At 49.6% G+C, this 14,744-nt stretch overlaps 1 protein-coding gene across 1 annotated transcript in view; it reads left to right on the top strand.

Annotated features, from left to right (window-relative positions):
- The first annotated feature begins 1,216 nt into the window (after positions 1–1,216).
- CDYL2 (chromodomain Y like 2) overlaps positions 1,217–14,744 on the top strand; it is a 207,617-nt gene continuing 194,089 nt past the window's right edge. Inside the window, exon 1 of the mRNA XM_051847320.2 lies at positions 1,217–1,673. Within this exon, the coding sequence (XP_051703280.1) occupies positions 1,650–1,673 (24 nt within the window). The 5' untranslated portion in view covers positions 1,217–1,649. The remainder of the gene's footprint in view (positions 1,674–14,744) is intronic.

The following is a 14,744-nucleotide window of genomic DNA, read 5'->3' as shown; positions in this document are numbered from 1 at the left end:
TTTGATCAAGAACTGTGACTTGTAAAAGTCCGACAAGCTCTGGATCCAACCATTCCTCTGGCCCCCTTGCCATCTCACCCTCCAGATTCAGAAAGAAATGACCTCCACCGAGCCCTGCTGGACTGGATGGGCTTCTCCGAGAATCCATGATCCTATTTACTCTCACATCGCTCCAGGTGCGCCTCATCCGGGCCCATTTAGAGACAAGGGCAACAAGACTCAGATGGACATAGGGACCTGGCCGGCTTCACAGGTAGGAAGTGTGGCAGGGAGGATGCGAGTTGAGGCCACATCACCGCTGGAGAGTGGTTTCTGTGTGTGTGTGTCTGGGTGTGTGTGTCTGTGTGTTTAGCGGGAGCGGAGTTGGGGAGACCTTGCCTCCCATTCCGGAACTGCCTGCCTCCCCAGGTTCTGAGACAACTGCATTTTTGGTAAGAAGGGTGACCATGACATTAGAAGGAAGAGGCGACCTGAGAACGGGCTTGGACTTTAGGGACCTTGTCCAGGCTCTCTATCCCTGGTGCCTGGACTTTGCTAGGAGCTCTGCACCAATGCGCTGCGCACTTGCGGACCGCGTCACCCCTCCCCGATTCAAAGTCGCCTGTGGGCAGGGTCCCAGTCGTGCCTGTCCAAGAAACCAGTCGAGCGGACTTCGTGAAATGTTTGTTCATCAACTGACGAGCGCACACACTGGGGGGCAGGAGCGCGGGAGTGTGGCGGGAAGGCCACGCCTGGCTCTGAGGACTTTCCGGGGAATATGCGGCGCCCACGCTGTCCTGGCTCTCCTTGGCGCCCGAGGAGGGGGCCATTCCGTCCCTCCCCTCCCCGGGGCTCCACGTTTTACCGACCAGCCTGGAGGGAGGGGCCGTGCAGCCCCGAGGGGCCAGGTCTGCGAGAGCGGCGGCCGCTGCCCTCCTGGGGGTGGGGGCGGTGGGCACCCGCGCCGCAGCCCGGCCCCTGCGCCCCGCACCCGCAGCCCCCCTACCTGCCTCCCGGCCGCCCCTTCGCGGCCCGGGGTCGGCACGCCCGGCGGGCACCTGGCCCGCCACCCCCGGGGGCCCGCCGGCCGCCGGCCCAGCCGGCCCGGGGCGGCGGGGCGGGTCTGAGCGCTGCCGGGCTCCGGGACCGGTCCCCCGGGGCGCGGCCCGGCAGCCGCCCCCGTCCCCCCCCGCCCCGGGGGCCGGGCCGGGCTCCCGGGGGGCGGGGACTCGCCCAGTGGCAGCAGCGTCCGGGCCGGCGGCGGGCGCGGGGCGGCTTCCTGCAGGCGGCGCCGGGGCGAGCCGTTGCCGGCTGCAGCCACCGCCGCCGGGTCGCCGGGTCGCGGGGGCCGCGGCGCTCGGGCCGCGTCCGTGCCTCCCGGGCGCGCTGCGCGGCCGTCGCTGCTGCCCGCGCTCGTGGTGCCGCCGCCGCCGCCGCCGCCGCCGCTGCCGGTTACGCCAGCCCCGCCGCCGCCCGCTCTGATTCTGCGCATAGGCAGCCCCCAAGCCTGTCATTCTGCAAAAACACAGTTTACTCAACACACCACACACACTCGCGCACACACACACACACGCGCGCACACACGCGCGCACTGGCCCCCGCGCGCACACGCACGGAGGGCGCGAGCGAGCAGACGCGCACACCCGGCGAGCCAAGTTCCGCAGCCTGGCATGGCTTCTGGGGACCTTTACGAGGTACGGGGACGCGGGGGCGCGGGCGGCGGCGGGCGGCGGGCGGCGGGGACCGGGCCGGGGCCGGGCCGGGCGCGAGCCGGAGTTGCCGAGCCCGCGGCGGCGGCGGCGGCCGGAGGGTGGCGGGGGCCGGGCGCGCCGCCCGCCGCCTCCCGCGGCGCCCGCGCCCGCTCCCGCTCGCTCTTTCTCTTTCTCTCGCACACACTCTCTCTTACTCCATCTACTTTGCGGCCTTAGAGGGGGGAAGGAGGAAGCCGGGCGGAGCCGGGCGGGGGAGGTAGCGGTCCCGGGGAGGTGTTTCTCGCCCGACGAGCCGCCTCGAGTACAGAAAGTACAGGTAAAAGTCGGCGCCGGACGTGCCGGGAAGGCGGGGGGCCGCGCGGCGCCCGGCGGGGGTGCGGGGCGCTGGGTGCGCGGCCCGGGCTGGGCCGGGGGCGCGGGAGAGCGGGGTGGGGGCGGGCAGTCCGAACGGGGCGCGGCAGGGGCGAGGCGGGGGTCCTGGGGGACCCCGAAGGGGGCGGTCGGGTGGGAGCTCGCGAGTCACCCGCGAGACCGTTTCCTGGGGGGCCACCGGTCCACCCTCCCCTCCCCCCACCTGCCGCCCCCGCCCGGGGCTCGGAAGCCCTCGGGGCTGGGGCGTGGGGGCGGTCCTTGCGGGTGCCGTGCTCGCTGGAGGCGAGAGGGGGCGCTGTCGAGGGCCCCGGTGGAAAAGAGGAGAGGCTGGAAGCGCGAGGTGGGCGGTGCACGCCGCTGCGGGGACCCGGGACTCCTAGCCCTGCCCTCAGCGCCCGGTCACCCTCTGCGGATACCTGTGTCCAGGTCCACACAGGTAGTGGCCAGCCCTGGATGTCGAGAAACCGTCTGAGGAGTGGCACTAGCTGGGCGTCTTTCCAGCAGTGGAGAAACACCCATCGTCTGGCCAGCCAGAGCTTGGCTTGCCCTGGACGAGCGACTGCTGCTGTGGGTCTCCGACAGGTGGACGAGCCGAGAAACGACCCCCGGTCCCCGAGGAGAGCTGGTTCCCCAAGGGAAGGCTCAGGATGAAGATGCCGTCTTCAACCAGGAGGCCTCTGTCCAAGAAAGCAGGCTGGGGGCGTCAGCCTGCACCGGGACTCCCGGGCACGATGCAGTCAGGGCTAGCTCTAGCTCTCGAGGCTTTTTGGCTCAACTGAGATTCCACCCAGAGTGGGGGAATTAGCCTTTAGGCCAAGAGAATGTACCGGGAGCACCATCAGCTGCTTTCTCCCTGGCCGTCTTGGGCAGCGGCTGAAGCTTTTTCGGATGGATTCGCTGGCTGGCTTTAGAGGGGGAAGCATGGACAACAGGCCAGTGGACATCTTGGCCGCCTGTGTGACCCGGGTCTCTTGGATGGTTGTGGACTTGATGAGGCCCAGTCATGGACCGATAGCCAGCAGGCTCCAGTGGGGTGATGGAATGGGGTGGAAGAATGATATGGGTTGCCCGATCTGCACACTGTGGTCTTCATCATCCCTGTGCTGATAGAGAAGATGAAGTTGATGGAGACCTGCGGAGGAAGCGACCGTGGCACATGTGACCAGTGGATCGCCCAGGCACCTTCCTTGGGCCGTTTCAAGATGGCAGAATAATTTCTGAAGCCAGAAAACCAAAGCACAGTAAAATGGAAGGGTTGATTGACCTTGCTGAAGCATACATAAGCCACACTGTGAGGACCTTGGCCAAAAGAAGATGAGATTCGGGAGCAAAACTGATCTCGTTGGGTTCATGGATTTTTCTGCCCTTTGATGTTGCATCCTTTTTTGCCCTGGTGAGAAGTTGCATTGCAGAGGCGTTGAAGACATATCAAGAGCTGTCGGTATTCCCTCATTTAACGTTTGGAACGATGAAACTCCTGGGGATAATTTCTTGTTTAATGTTCATCTGAATCCGCTGTCCCTAACGTTGGTAATCATAGAGGCCAGATGAGTCTGTTAAGAGGAGAGTTTTCACAGTGGCCTTGGGACTATCGGTACCTCAAGAGTTCTCACTGAAGTTCAATAAGCAGGACAATAATAATAACGACTTCTGTGATAGTGGATAATTGCACTAGATGTAAAGTGGTTTTCCCGTGGCCAATTATTTGCATAATCATTACTAAAAAGGGCTAAATTGCATTACAAGAATACCAGTGTCACCATTTTTATAGCCTGTGTCTATGTTACATAATATAAACTCTGGAATTTAATTTGTTGTTCAAATTTAACTTTAAAAACAAGAAGTGCTAAGTGTACATTAGCATATATATATATTTCTAAAAACCTGCAGAATAGTTGTATACATAAAAAGGCCATTGATTTAAGGAAAAATCTTGGAATATCCATTACATTGACTTTGAAAGAAAAAATATTCCAAATTAAAGTCTAACTCTATTTAAGCATTGTACTTGAGTGTACCTCAATGGCTTCTTGTAACCTTCAGCCAAGAAACCACATTTTATGTGGCTAAGGGTTACTACATTTGTCGTTGATATTCTTCACTTGGGTGTCAGCTGACATCATCTTTGACCCTTTGTGGTGAAGAAGAGACTTGGGTTGTGAAGAGTAAAACACCTTCAAACAGCATTGTAATGGAATCGGGGCCAACTTTAAAGTCACTGGAAAATGAAAACTTTAGGTAATGTCAACGCTTCAGTCATAGTGAGGAAACATGGCATCCAGCTCAGTTTCCAACATTTTGGATCTTGATAGATTGTTCTGCGTTGCTTGTCTAGGGTGGAGTTCTCAGCTTGTTCTGAAGTGATACGACCATCACTTATATGAAGGTGATTTTAAATATTGGCTTGTGTCTTAGAGATGGGTATCTACCTGGGTGCAATGTCAAATGCCTTACCCAGATGCACTGGTCCATATTCTGCTAAATATGCGGTCATAAAGTGGCTGCCTGTAAGCCAGGTCTAGGAGAGAAGAAGAATGTATTTGAGTACTTTTAGATGGAGCATAGCATCTTCCTTCTTTCCCACACTTAGGAATGTGCCTCCAGTAGGCATTAGAGTGTGTAACTTCAGGATTCTAATTATTCCTATACTGAGATGTTTGGATATCAGGAAGTCATCATCAGTGAAACAGGAACTCAGTTTTCTGGTTTTGTTCATCTCTGGGTCTCCAGCTTCTTGCACGTTTGTGGCTGGAATCAGTGACCAGAAGACTGATTTAAGAATGCATCAAGTTCCTTGGGTGGCCTTTGTTGCCCTTACATTCAGTGTTACTTTCTTTTCTTCCTACTTCATGGTCTCTCAATGGCGGTGAAACCACCAGTAGGGTGGCAGAGTTCTCTCTGTGGAAGGCAAGTTGCCTGAGCCAGAGGGCTGCGCTGTTCTACACTAGAAGCCCCGAATTTGTGCTGCAACCGTGTGAATTTCCTTGCTGTTGGATGGTATTGTACACCCCTTCCCTAGTGGTTAGCTGGTGCTGTGGAGGAGGGCTCTCCTTGGTTGGTGAAGTCTGAAGAGTGTGCTGGTTATGTGAAGAGGAAGTCAGTGGTGGCCAAGTGGAAACTTGAGGAGGACTTGACGGTTTTTTCTGTGCCAACATTCAGCGTATTTATACTTTCCAAAGTTAAAGGATGAAATGTCATCAAGATGTGAGATATCTTTCTTTTGGGATTGACATGCATCTCTGCCTCTATACATATGTATCTAAATAGATCTGTGCAATTATGTGTATAATATATAAGAAAATGCTTTCACTCCATAAAAATGTTTATTAGTTTCAAATAAAAATAATTTTTTAAGTTTGTTGAATGAAATCTGTAGTTAAAAATGGACTGTGGTACAGGGTGAGTGTGTGAGTACTTTCGGGATAAGACACTTGGTGTGCTTCCCATTCTGCAACCATCATGCTCCTCGAAATAAGAGAGCTCATGGGAAAAACAGGATTGAGGTGGATCAGTGGATACCTCTTGAGCCTTGTAACCAAAACTCTTGACAAAAACAAAAGCAGAGCTAATAAAAATACACTGCGGTTGAATCTCCACTGTCTGTGGTTTGTCCTTAGCAAGTCGATCCATCCTTCAGGTCCACCCTGAGCTTGTGTTTCCTCATTTTGAAGATCTCACAGGGTCTTCCCTTGTGATAGAGAAAATTTTCATCAAAAGTAGCTCTGGTCCAGGGGGTGGCATTCTTCATTTATCCTCGTGGGGAGAAATGCTTTTGTAGTTTCTTCATCCGCCCTGGGTTGCCATGCAGGTTAACACGGTGGAGATCTTAGTGGTTCTTGAAGCCACTACATTAGCCACCATTCACAACAGAGGGAGACACTTGATTGTATTTACAGATTTGCTACAAGGCTGTCGTATATTAAGCTGTTTTCTTTCCTTGTGAGTGCTTACCTATGATTGCTTCAAAATGGTAAAAAATTAGGAAAAATTGCATATGAATCATCATAATTTACCTGTTATATCAGTATCATTCTCCTACTTAGAATTGGATGGATCTTTGGCATATGGTAGACACCCAATGAAAATGTAATGCATGTATGATTCTCCCATATTTTGAGTGTTATTTCAAATGATCTCCTGTGGGTAGGCATCAGCTTATTTGCAAGTAGACTTTAGTGTTATGTTGCTCCTTACTGCATGCAGTCATTTCTTAGGGGCTTAAACTGCCTTGAAAAGAGTTGGTACGGCTGTTTACAGCCTGATCGATTGCTAAGCAATGATTCAGGCCCGTTGCTATTAAGATCTTAAGTACTGGAGACAGACATTTAGATTCCAAGGATGTGGGTCTTTCTGCATCTCTTGGATGGTGAAGAGAGGTATAGATGTGACTGACTGCTTAGTGCCAGTGTTCATTTGTCTATTTTATATTATAGGCCACCAGGCAAGCCAGGTGTTAGGGAAGTGATGAATGTGCCCTCCATGAGCTCATGAGCTAGTGGGAAATACTGGTAAGAACAGACGGTTGATGGTGCTATGGGGAAAGTGGGGGTTCTCCAGGAACAGGTTAGGGGGATGTGTGATCCTGCCTTAGAGGAATGAAAGAAGGCTGCCCAGAGGTGACTGAAGAATGCAAGCTACACAAAGAGCATCATCAGATTTGCAGGACTTGTGAGATTGCTATTGTTTTTCTTTTTGGAAGCAGTTTACATTTATTGTTGTATTTTTTAGAAATACAAGTGGAACTAGTGTTAGGCCTAGTGTTTAAGATGCCCATATCCTGATGGCGCCGCGGCTCAATAGGCTAATCCTCCGCCTGTGGCGCTGGCACACCGGGTTCTAGTCCCGGTCGGGGCGCCGGATTCTGTCCCGGTTGCCCCTCTTCCAGGCTAGCTCTCTGCTGTGTCCCGGGAGTGCAGTGGAGGATGGCCCAAGTGCTTGGGCCCTGCACCCACACGGGAGACCAGGAGAAGCACCTGGCTCCTGCCTTCGGATCAGCATGGTGCTCCGGCCGCGGTGGCCATTGGAGGGTGAACCAACGGCAAAAGGAAGACCTTTCTCTCTCTCTCTCTCTCTCACTGTCCACTCTGCCTGTCAAAAAAAAAAAAATGCCTATATCCTATACCAGAGTGCCAGGATTTGATTCCTGGTTCTGGCTCCTGATTCCAGTGTCCTGCCAAGGCAGACTCTGGAGGCAGCAGATAATGGCTCAAGTTGGGCCCCTGCAACCCATGTGGGAGAACCGGATTAAGTTCCTAGATCCTGACTTTGACTTGACCCAGTCCTGGCCTTTGTGGACATTTAGGGAGTGTGTATGTGTGTCTTTGCCTTTCAAATAATGAAAAAATATGGGCAAAGAGAAAAGCAATTGTAACACCCAGTGTAACCATTATTATGTGTTTAGTACATAAGCAGTGTCTAATAAATACTAATGTGATACTTGTATTAATTAAAATCATGGCTTTTTTGGTGTAGAGATGAAGGTAAGACTGGAATTGCCTTTTGCACATTTTTATGTATTAAAAATCAAATTGGAAAATAGGATACATACTATTTATGTTCACTGTATTTCATTTAAATATATGTGTTAATTATGAGTGTTGCCTCATATTCTAAGATATTCTGTTATAACTTTTAGTGACAGGTAAATATTCCTTTGTGTGCACCATTTTCCCTTTGTAACTATCCCCAGTTGTTTGACATCTAGATTTTTTCCATTTGTAAACCATTATAAACATTGCTGTTATGAAAATCCATAAATGTAATTATTTGAATGCATATTTTACAACTCTCCTCAGGATAGTTTCTGAGAAAATTACTGGGTTGAAGAATGTGAACATTTTTAATGCAGATGATAACATAATCTCTGATTGCCCTTCAGAAATAGGTAGTAGATTAGCTTGGAAGAAGACTACAAGCAGGGTGACTCGTTAATACTATATGCTGTTTCCATAATTGAAATACAAGATCATGGTGGCTTAAAATAAGAGAGTGTTAATAGGGATAGAGAGAAATGGATGGAATTGGGATTTGAGAATAATCAGCGCTGTTTCATGTTAGCCTAGATTATGTTTTAACAGCATGTGATAGAAAGTATACAATAACAGTGGTTTACACAGGCTTTATTCTTTTTCATGAAGTAAGTTTTGGAGTTGGGCAGCATAGTATTGGTATGATGCTCTGTGAGGTTCTCCTTTTGTCTTTTAATTCTGTCATTATCTGCTGTGTCAAATCCTTGCATGGCCCAAGGTAGTCATGAAACTGTGTCCTTTTTGAGCATATAGAGGACAGACTGAAGTATGAAATCAAGTCATTTCTCCATATACAGCTGTCTGGAAGTTGCATCCCTTTCTGTTTTTTCCTCATTGATCAATAGTTATGTTTCCAAACCTAGCTGCAAAGGAGTCTGGATGGAAATGTCATTTTCAGCTGTTGTCTCCCCTCCTCTCCTCAACTAAAACTCAGTTGACAGTATATGAGCATTAAAGGGAAGTCAAGTTTAGGGATAATTTTGAGGTTTTTGTTTTAGTTCGTTAAGTGGATGGTGGGACTTGGGAAGACGTATTCGTTGAGGGAGGTAAAGGCAGTGGAAAGAACAATCAGTTTTGAGTTTTTGTTCTGTTTTGAACATGTGCATATACACAGCTGGAGCAGTAGTCATGTGAGCCTGGACATCAGTAGCAATATCTGGCAAGAGATAGAGACTGAAGGTCACTGGTAAACAGGGAGTTAAATAGGAGGAGGCGTCCAATGATGGAGAAAATGGCATTTTAGAGGTGGAAGCAGAGAAGATCAGATTGACAAGGAAGTAGCAAGAGGTAGAGAAGAAACACCAAGAGGCTTTGGTGTACAGAAGGAACTGGGAGAGTCTGTTTTAAGAAAGAGGCGATGGCCAGTAGTGTCCTTTGGATTGCACAGCCAGGGAATCTTTGGTAAGCTTGAGGCGCATCCATTACAGATTGTGCACTGGTGGGTTGAGGAGGGCTTAATTGCAGCATGATGACGACTCGAGGGTATGCGTCGAATGTGGGTGTAGAGACGTCTTGTGTGGGCAGCTCTTACCAGTCTTGCATGTAAGGGTGAGGAGAGAGAATATATTACTTAAGGTGAGGTTTGAGAACAGATCAACCATTCCATCCCCCGCCCAGTTCTATGCAGGCTCTTCTTTCAGTGACCGAACTGATGTAAGTTTGTGGTGTAGACTTTGGGTTATTGGATTTACACTCTTAGAAGAAGTGGTTTTCCTTAAATCCTGTGCAGCTTTCTGCTGATGTATGACAGTTATGTTTGACATCTCCAGTGGTTTTAACTGGTGAAAAAAGCCAAACATGTATAGTACAGTCATACAGAACAATTCTAAATAAAAGTTGACCAAGGAAGAGGACTTGCTGAGTTGAGGACAAGGAGATAGAAGTTGTCATCAGTGGTTTGTAACAGCAGCATTTGTCTGAGTGGGGTGGGCAGAAGAGTGTGGTGATGATCAGTTTGATGAGTTAACTTGGCTGGCTCCAGTCCTCGGTTATTCAGTGAAACACTAATGTAGGTGTTGCCGTGAAGGTCTTCTGACAGTGTGATTAGAGTCCATAATCAACTGGCTGTACGTAAGGGCGATTATCCTAGCGAATCTTGCTGGCCCTGAATCCATCAGTTAAGAGGCTCTGAGACCAAACTGAGACATCCCTGGTGAAAAGTGGCTCTCCAGTGTATGCCTGAGAGTTCCAGGCTCTCCTTCCTGATGACCCGTCCTGTGGATGTAGTTGGGTTTCTCGTCCATGCAGTAACGTTTGATAACAGTTTTCAGCTACACAGTGTCTTTGACTTTCTTGGTTGTTTTTGGTAGCCTGTGCTGTAAAACAGTGCCTGTTCTGGTATTGAAAACCCTGCTGATTAAGTTGATTACGTCTTCAGATGAACACCTTGCTTCTTAGTTGTGGTCATCTTATTGCTGCCGTTATCTTGCTTGTGTGAAGAGTGGCAGGCCTAGAGCTCATGGCTCTAGGCTGGAACTGGTGGCTTCAAGAACCTGCCAAGCCTAGAGTGATTTGTCATGTTGGAGTTGTTCCTGAAGCCATGTGCAGGATGGCAAGTGTGGGTGATCCCGGGCTTCATGGGCAGGCCCATCTTGGGTCTGAGGTTCTTCCTGCCATGAGTTAGTCTCTGGCTCTGGTGAGTGAGTGAATGGACCTGGTCTTAGTCCTGATCCACCCCTTCAGTTCACTGTCATTCTTTGACACTACCCAGCTAGCTTTAGCCAGTGGGTGAAAACCATTACGTCCACAGGTCACACTGCTCCGATGAAAGGCCCATCCATTGATGGGCCTTTGTAAGCTGATGGATTCCTTAGAAGGCTTGGAGGACCATTGATTTGGCATTTTCTTTTTTTAATAAACGGCACTGTTTTCAGGTTACTCCCTCTTGGCTCCAGTGCTTCATTTCTCCTCAAATTCTCCAATATTGACACATCACCAGGTTGCCTTGTAACTGGCTTAGCGGGTTACATGGACACATCTGTGGGACAGGCTGTGGGCCCCACAACTGCCGTGCCAGGAATTCCCCTACCAAAGAGCCACTGCTCTAGCTTCAAGTTCTCGATTGGGGAATTCTCCTGTTTGATTTTCATTTCCTTGTCTTCTACTCCAGTGTTTTAGAAATTATGTCTTCCCGGACTTCATTAAAAAAAACTAGCACCTACACAAATGCCGGGTTTGAATTTTAGTTTAGAAGTTATTCAGTGGCTGGCGCTGCGGCTCAATAGGCTAATCCTCCTCCTGCGGCACTGGTACCCCGGGTTCTAGTCCCAGTTGGGGCACCGGATTCTGTCCTGGTTGCCCCTCTTCCAGGCTAGCTCTCTGCTGTGGCCTTGGAAGACAGCAGAGGATGGCCCAAGTGCTTGGGCCCTGCACCCGCATGGGAGACCAGGATAAGCACCTGGCTCCTGGCTTCGGATCAGCGCAGTGTGCCGGCCACAGTGGCAATTGGGGGTTGAACCAACGGCAAAGGAAGACCTTTCTCTCTGTCTCTCTGTCTCTCTCTCTCTCAACTGTCCACTCTGCCTGTCAAAAAAAAAAAGTTATTCAGTCATTCACCCATCAAATACTATATGTCAACTGTGTCCCTAAAACTGTGGTGGTGTTGGGGCTGCAGCCGTGAGTAGCTTTTAAATTCTTTTGGAATATAATAATTGAGAAACTAAACCCATGCATACAGTTATATGAAATTTTTTTAAATGCTGGAGTTTTCCATTGTTTTCAGGAGAAGCCTGGTCGCCTTTGTGCAGCTTCTTCATGAGCAGGCCTTAGAATACAGCTTTTTTTCATTTTTTAAAAGATTTATTTATTTGAAAGGCAGAGTTACAGAGATAAACAGGGAGGGATAGAGAAAGGGAGGTCTTTTATCTGCTGGTTCACTCCTCAGTTGGCCACCGTAGTCGGGGCTGGGATGGGCCAAAACCAGGAGCTTCTTCTGGGTCTCCCACATGGGTGCAGAGCCCCAAGCACCTGAGCCATCTTCTGCTGCTTTGCCAGGTGCATTAACGGGAAGCTGCATTGGAAGTGGAGCAGCCAGGACTTGAACCGGCGTCCATAAGGGATGCTGGCGTCACAGGCAGTGGTTTAACCTGCTACACCACGAGGCCAGCCCCCAGAGCATAGCTTTTTCCACCATCTCTGGACATATCTGGGAAATTCTGTTTTAGCAGAGTTGTGGGTCTGAAATATTCTTTCAAAAATTCAAGCCTATCCTTATCTCCTTATTAAAATGAAGCATGCAAATAGAGTTTTTTTTTTTTTTTTGACAGGCAGAGTGGACAGTGAGAGAGAGAGACAGAGAGAAAGGTCTTCCTTTGCCGTTGGTTCACCCTCCAATGGCTGCCGCGGCCGGTGCACCGCGCTGATCCAATGGCAGGAGCCAGGTGCTTTTCCTGGTCTCCCATGGGATGCAGGGCCCAAGGACTTGGGCCATCCTCCACTGGACTCCCTGGCCACAGCAGAGAGCTGGCCTGGAAGAGGGGCAACCGGGACAGAATCCGGCGCCCCGACTGGGACTAGAACCTGGTGTGCCAGCGCCGCAAGGCGGAGGATTAGCCTAGTGAGCCGCAGCACTGGCCGCAAATAGAGTTTTACAGTGTAGTCACCATATTCAATTAAATACCACTTACAGTTCAGGTGGTGGTGGTTGGTGAATATTCTGGAAGTTGTGTTGATCAGTGTGGGCTAATAATGCACTACCCCACACTTTGTTTCCTTATGTTACATACAAGGTAGTGTAGGGTTGTTGAGAATTTGAGAGAAGGAATGGGAGCAGTTATCTATTAGAGGTTCAAATATGAAGCAAATACTATCTTTTTCTCTTTTGTCAAACTTCAGGATCAGTGAGAACAAACAAAAAAAGATACTGAGATGCCAAGACAAGGTGATCAAACCAACGAAACCAAACTTGCTATCACCTACACCCATTTTTCATAGCAAATCAAAGAAAGTTACTTACTAGCAAACCAGATGCAGACAGAAAGGGACGGATGTCTTGGACCTCATTCAAAGGTTTTTTTTTTTTTTTTTTTTTTTTTTTACTGTTAATAAAAATGGGCTTAATCGTTTTCATAACGTAACTTGCTGATAAGCAGGTGTCCCGAGGCAGGTTTGCAAATGCCATCTTCACTGAGAAATTATCACAGGTGTCTCCTTTGACCTGTAGGGATCCTGGAACCATTTTGACGGGGCGCATGGTTCCACTGCTGAGCTCCATGAGGACAGGGACCATGTCTGTGCCCCTCATGCTTGCATTTCCAGCTTGTGGCCTTTCAGTAAACACTCACGGAATGAATGATTGAAGACATTTGAAACCATTGCTTCTAGACCTTCCTGGCCTTCTGTGCAGTGAGCTTCCTTCCTTGCTTCCTGTGTGACTGTGTTCTCTCACTTTCCTGAGAAGATTCTTCCAGATTGTCCTTAAAATTCAAGTGTCCATTTTTTCCCCCTCCTCCCATCAGACTCGTGTAGATACATTAGACAACAGAAGTCCACGAGAGCACACCAAAATCTTTAAGCCATTGCTCCTCTTTATGAGCGATGACTGTACGAGAGTCGCCATGGTCTGTTGAGCTGTGCATGTCACAGCCCCTTTCACACCACACACACCCAACATCCAGAGGTTTGCAGTTGCCCTTGCCATTCTTGGCTTTGCCTCTTACCTAGCCTCAGTGTCTTGGCCCAGTTTGATATACAGCACCCAGCGTGGATTGGTTTGCCTGGAGACAGACTCTGAAATGGAGGGTTGTGTCCAGAGGGTTTAGTGTAACAGTTGCCTTTGAGAGGTGGCACCTGGAAGGACATGGGGAGGGCAGGATTGGACAGGTGACAAAGTGACATGCAATGAGGTTACAGTCAAGGTCTTGGCTGATCATGGGCAACTGTGGAGCTGTGATGGCCCTTCAGAAATGTCCCACAGCAAGGAAAGGGCACTGGGTCCTTATATCCCGGCATCAACCAGCCGTTACTGGTAGATTGTGCTGAGAGCCAGAGCGTGCAGTCTTGGGCAGAACAGTTTCCTGGTTCAGAGGGCAAATCCCCTTGAGGGACACGTCTGTGAGCCTTTGCCAGCAGAGATCTTCCTAGCAGCCTTAGGGATGGGCACGTCAGCCCTGGAAAGGAATATATCAGCCCTGGGTAGGAATATACCACCCAGTATGTCATCTCTTCTTGTCATTCACCAATTGGTGAGTTACTAGTGTCTCTTGAAGGCATCATTTGTCATTTGCCAGCCTCTTGGGGCAGGCTGGGTGTGAGTATTTACAGGCTTGCCACGTACCAGTGTTACACTGCGGTTGCCTTGACTCCTCATGCAACACGTGGCACATGCTCCCACACATCACTCTCGTTGGGTCTCTACTCCTTGTTCTTGACACGTTTGCCTTGAATGATCCTCCACTCTTCATTTGCCGTTCCATTCTCATCTGCTGCTGCCTGTTTGGCATCTTGCACTTTGTTGTGGCTTTGTCCTGTGCTTCGTCTGTTCTCTCTTTGTGCTGCAGAGATTGTGAGGGTGATTCCAAGTCTTGAGCTCCAGAACTATCCATATAGCTAAATTTGGACTCTTTAAACTCAAAATACCCGAAGTTGTATTTAGGACCTTCCTTCTGGGTTTTAGCCTCAATAGCACCTCTGTTTACGTTCCCCAAGGTAGAAATACAACTTCCTTTGTTTTTCCCAAACATTAAGCTATGTTCTGTTGAATCAGCCTCATGCATACTTCTTGTAGCTGTCCTGTCTTCTTATTCACCCTCCCCACTTTAATGCAGGAGGCAACTCCCATTGCTTGGGTCATCCAGCACTGTCTATTCTAGTCCACTCCTGTTTTTCTTGATACTGAATTTATAAGATCCTTCTAAATTTGCCATCCTATCATGTCTCCCTTCTGGTGAAATACCTTTAAGTAGTATGTGAACTTGTTTGTGATTTGATTCCTTCTCACACCCGTCTCTGTTGACATCACGTGTTACAGCCAGAGAGACCTGCATTCAACTCCTTGATGTTCACGTTCTCGCCTTCAGTCATGCCCTTCAAAATGATGGGAGACTCTGCCTGTTCCCAACCACTGCCAAGTTTTTGCTTGCTTCAAGCCTACTCATCCTTCAGTTCTCAGCTTAGATAGTGCACTCATCAAGGGTTTCTGTCATCTTTGGGGTCC

The sequence above is a fragment of the Oryctolagus cuniculus genome, chromosome 18 (assembly GCF_964237555.1).
Source record: "Oryctolagus cuniculus chromosome 18, mOryCun1.1, whole genome shotgun sequence".
Taxonomy (NCBI): domain Eukaryota; kingdom Metazoa; phylum Chordata; class Mammalia; order Lagomorpha; family Leporidae; genus Oryctolagus; species Oryctolagus cuniculus.
This window is presented reverse-complemented; position numbering and strand designations above follow the sequence as displayed.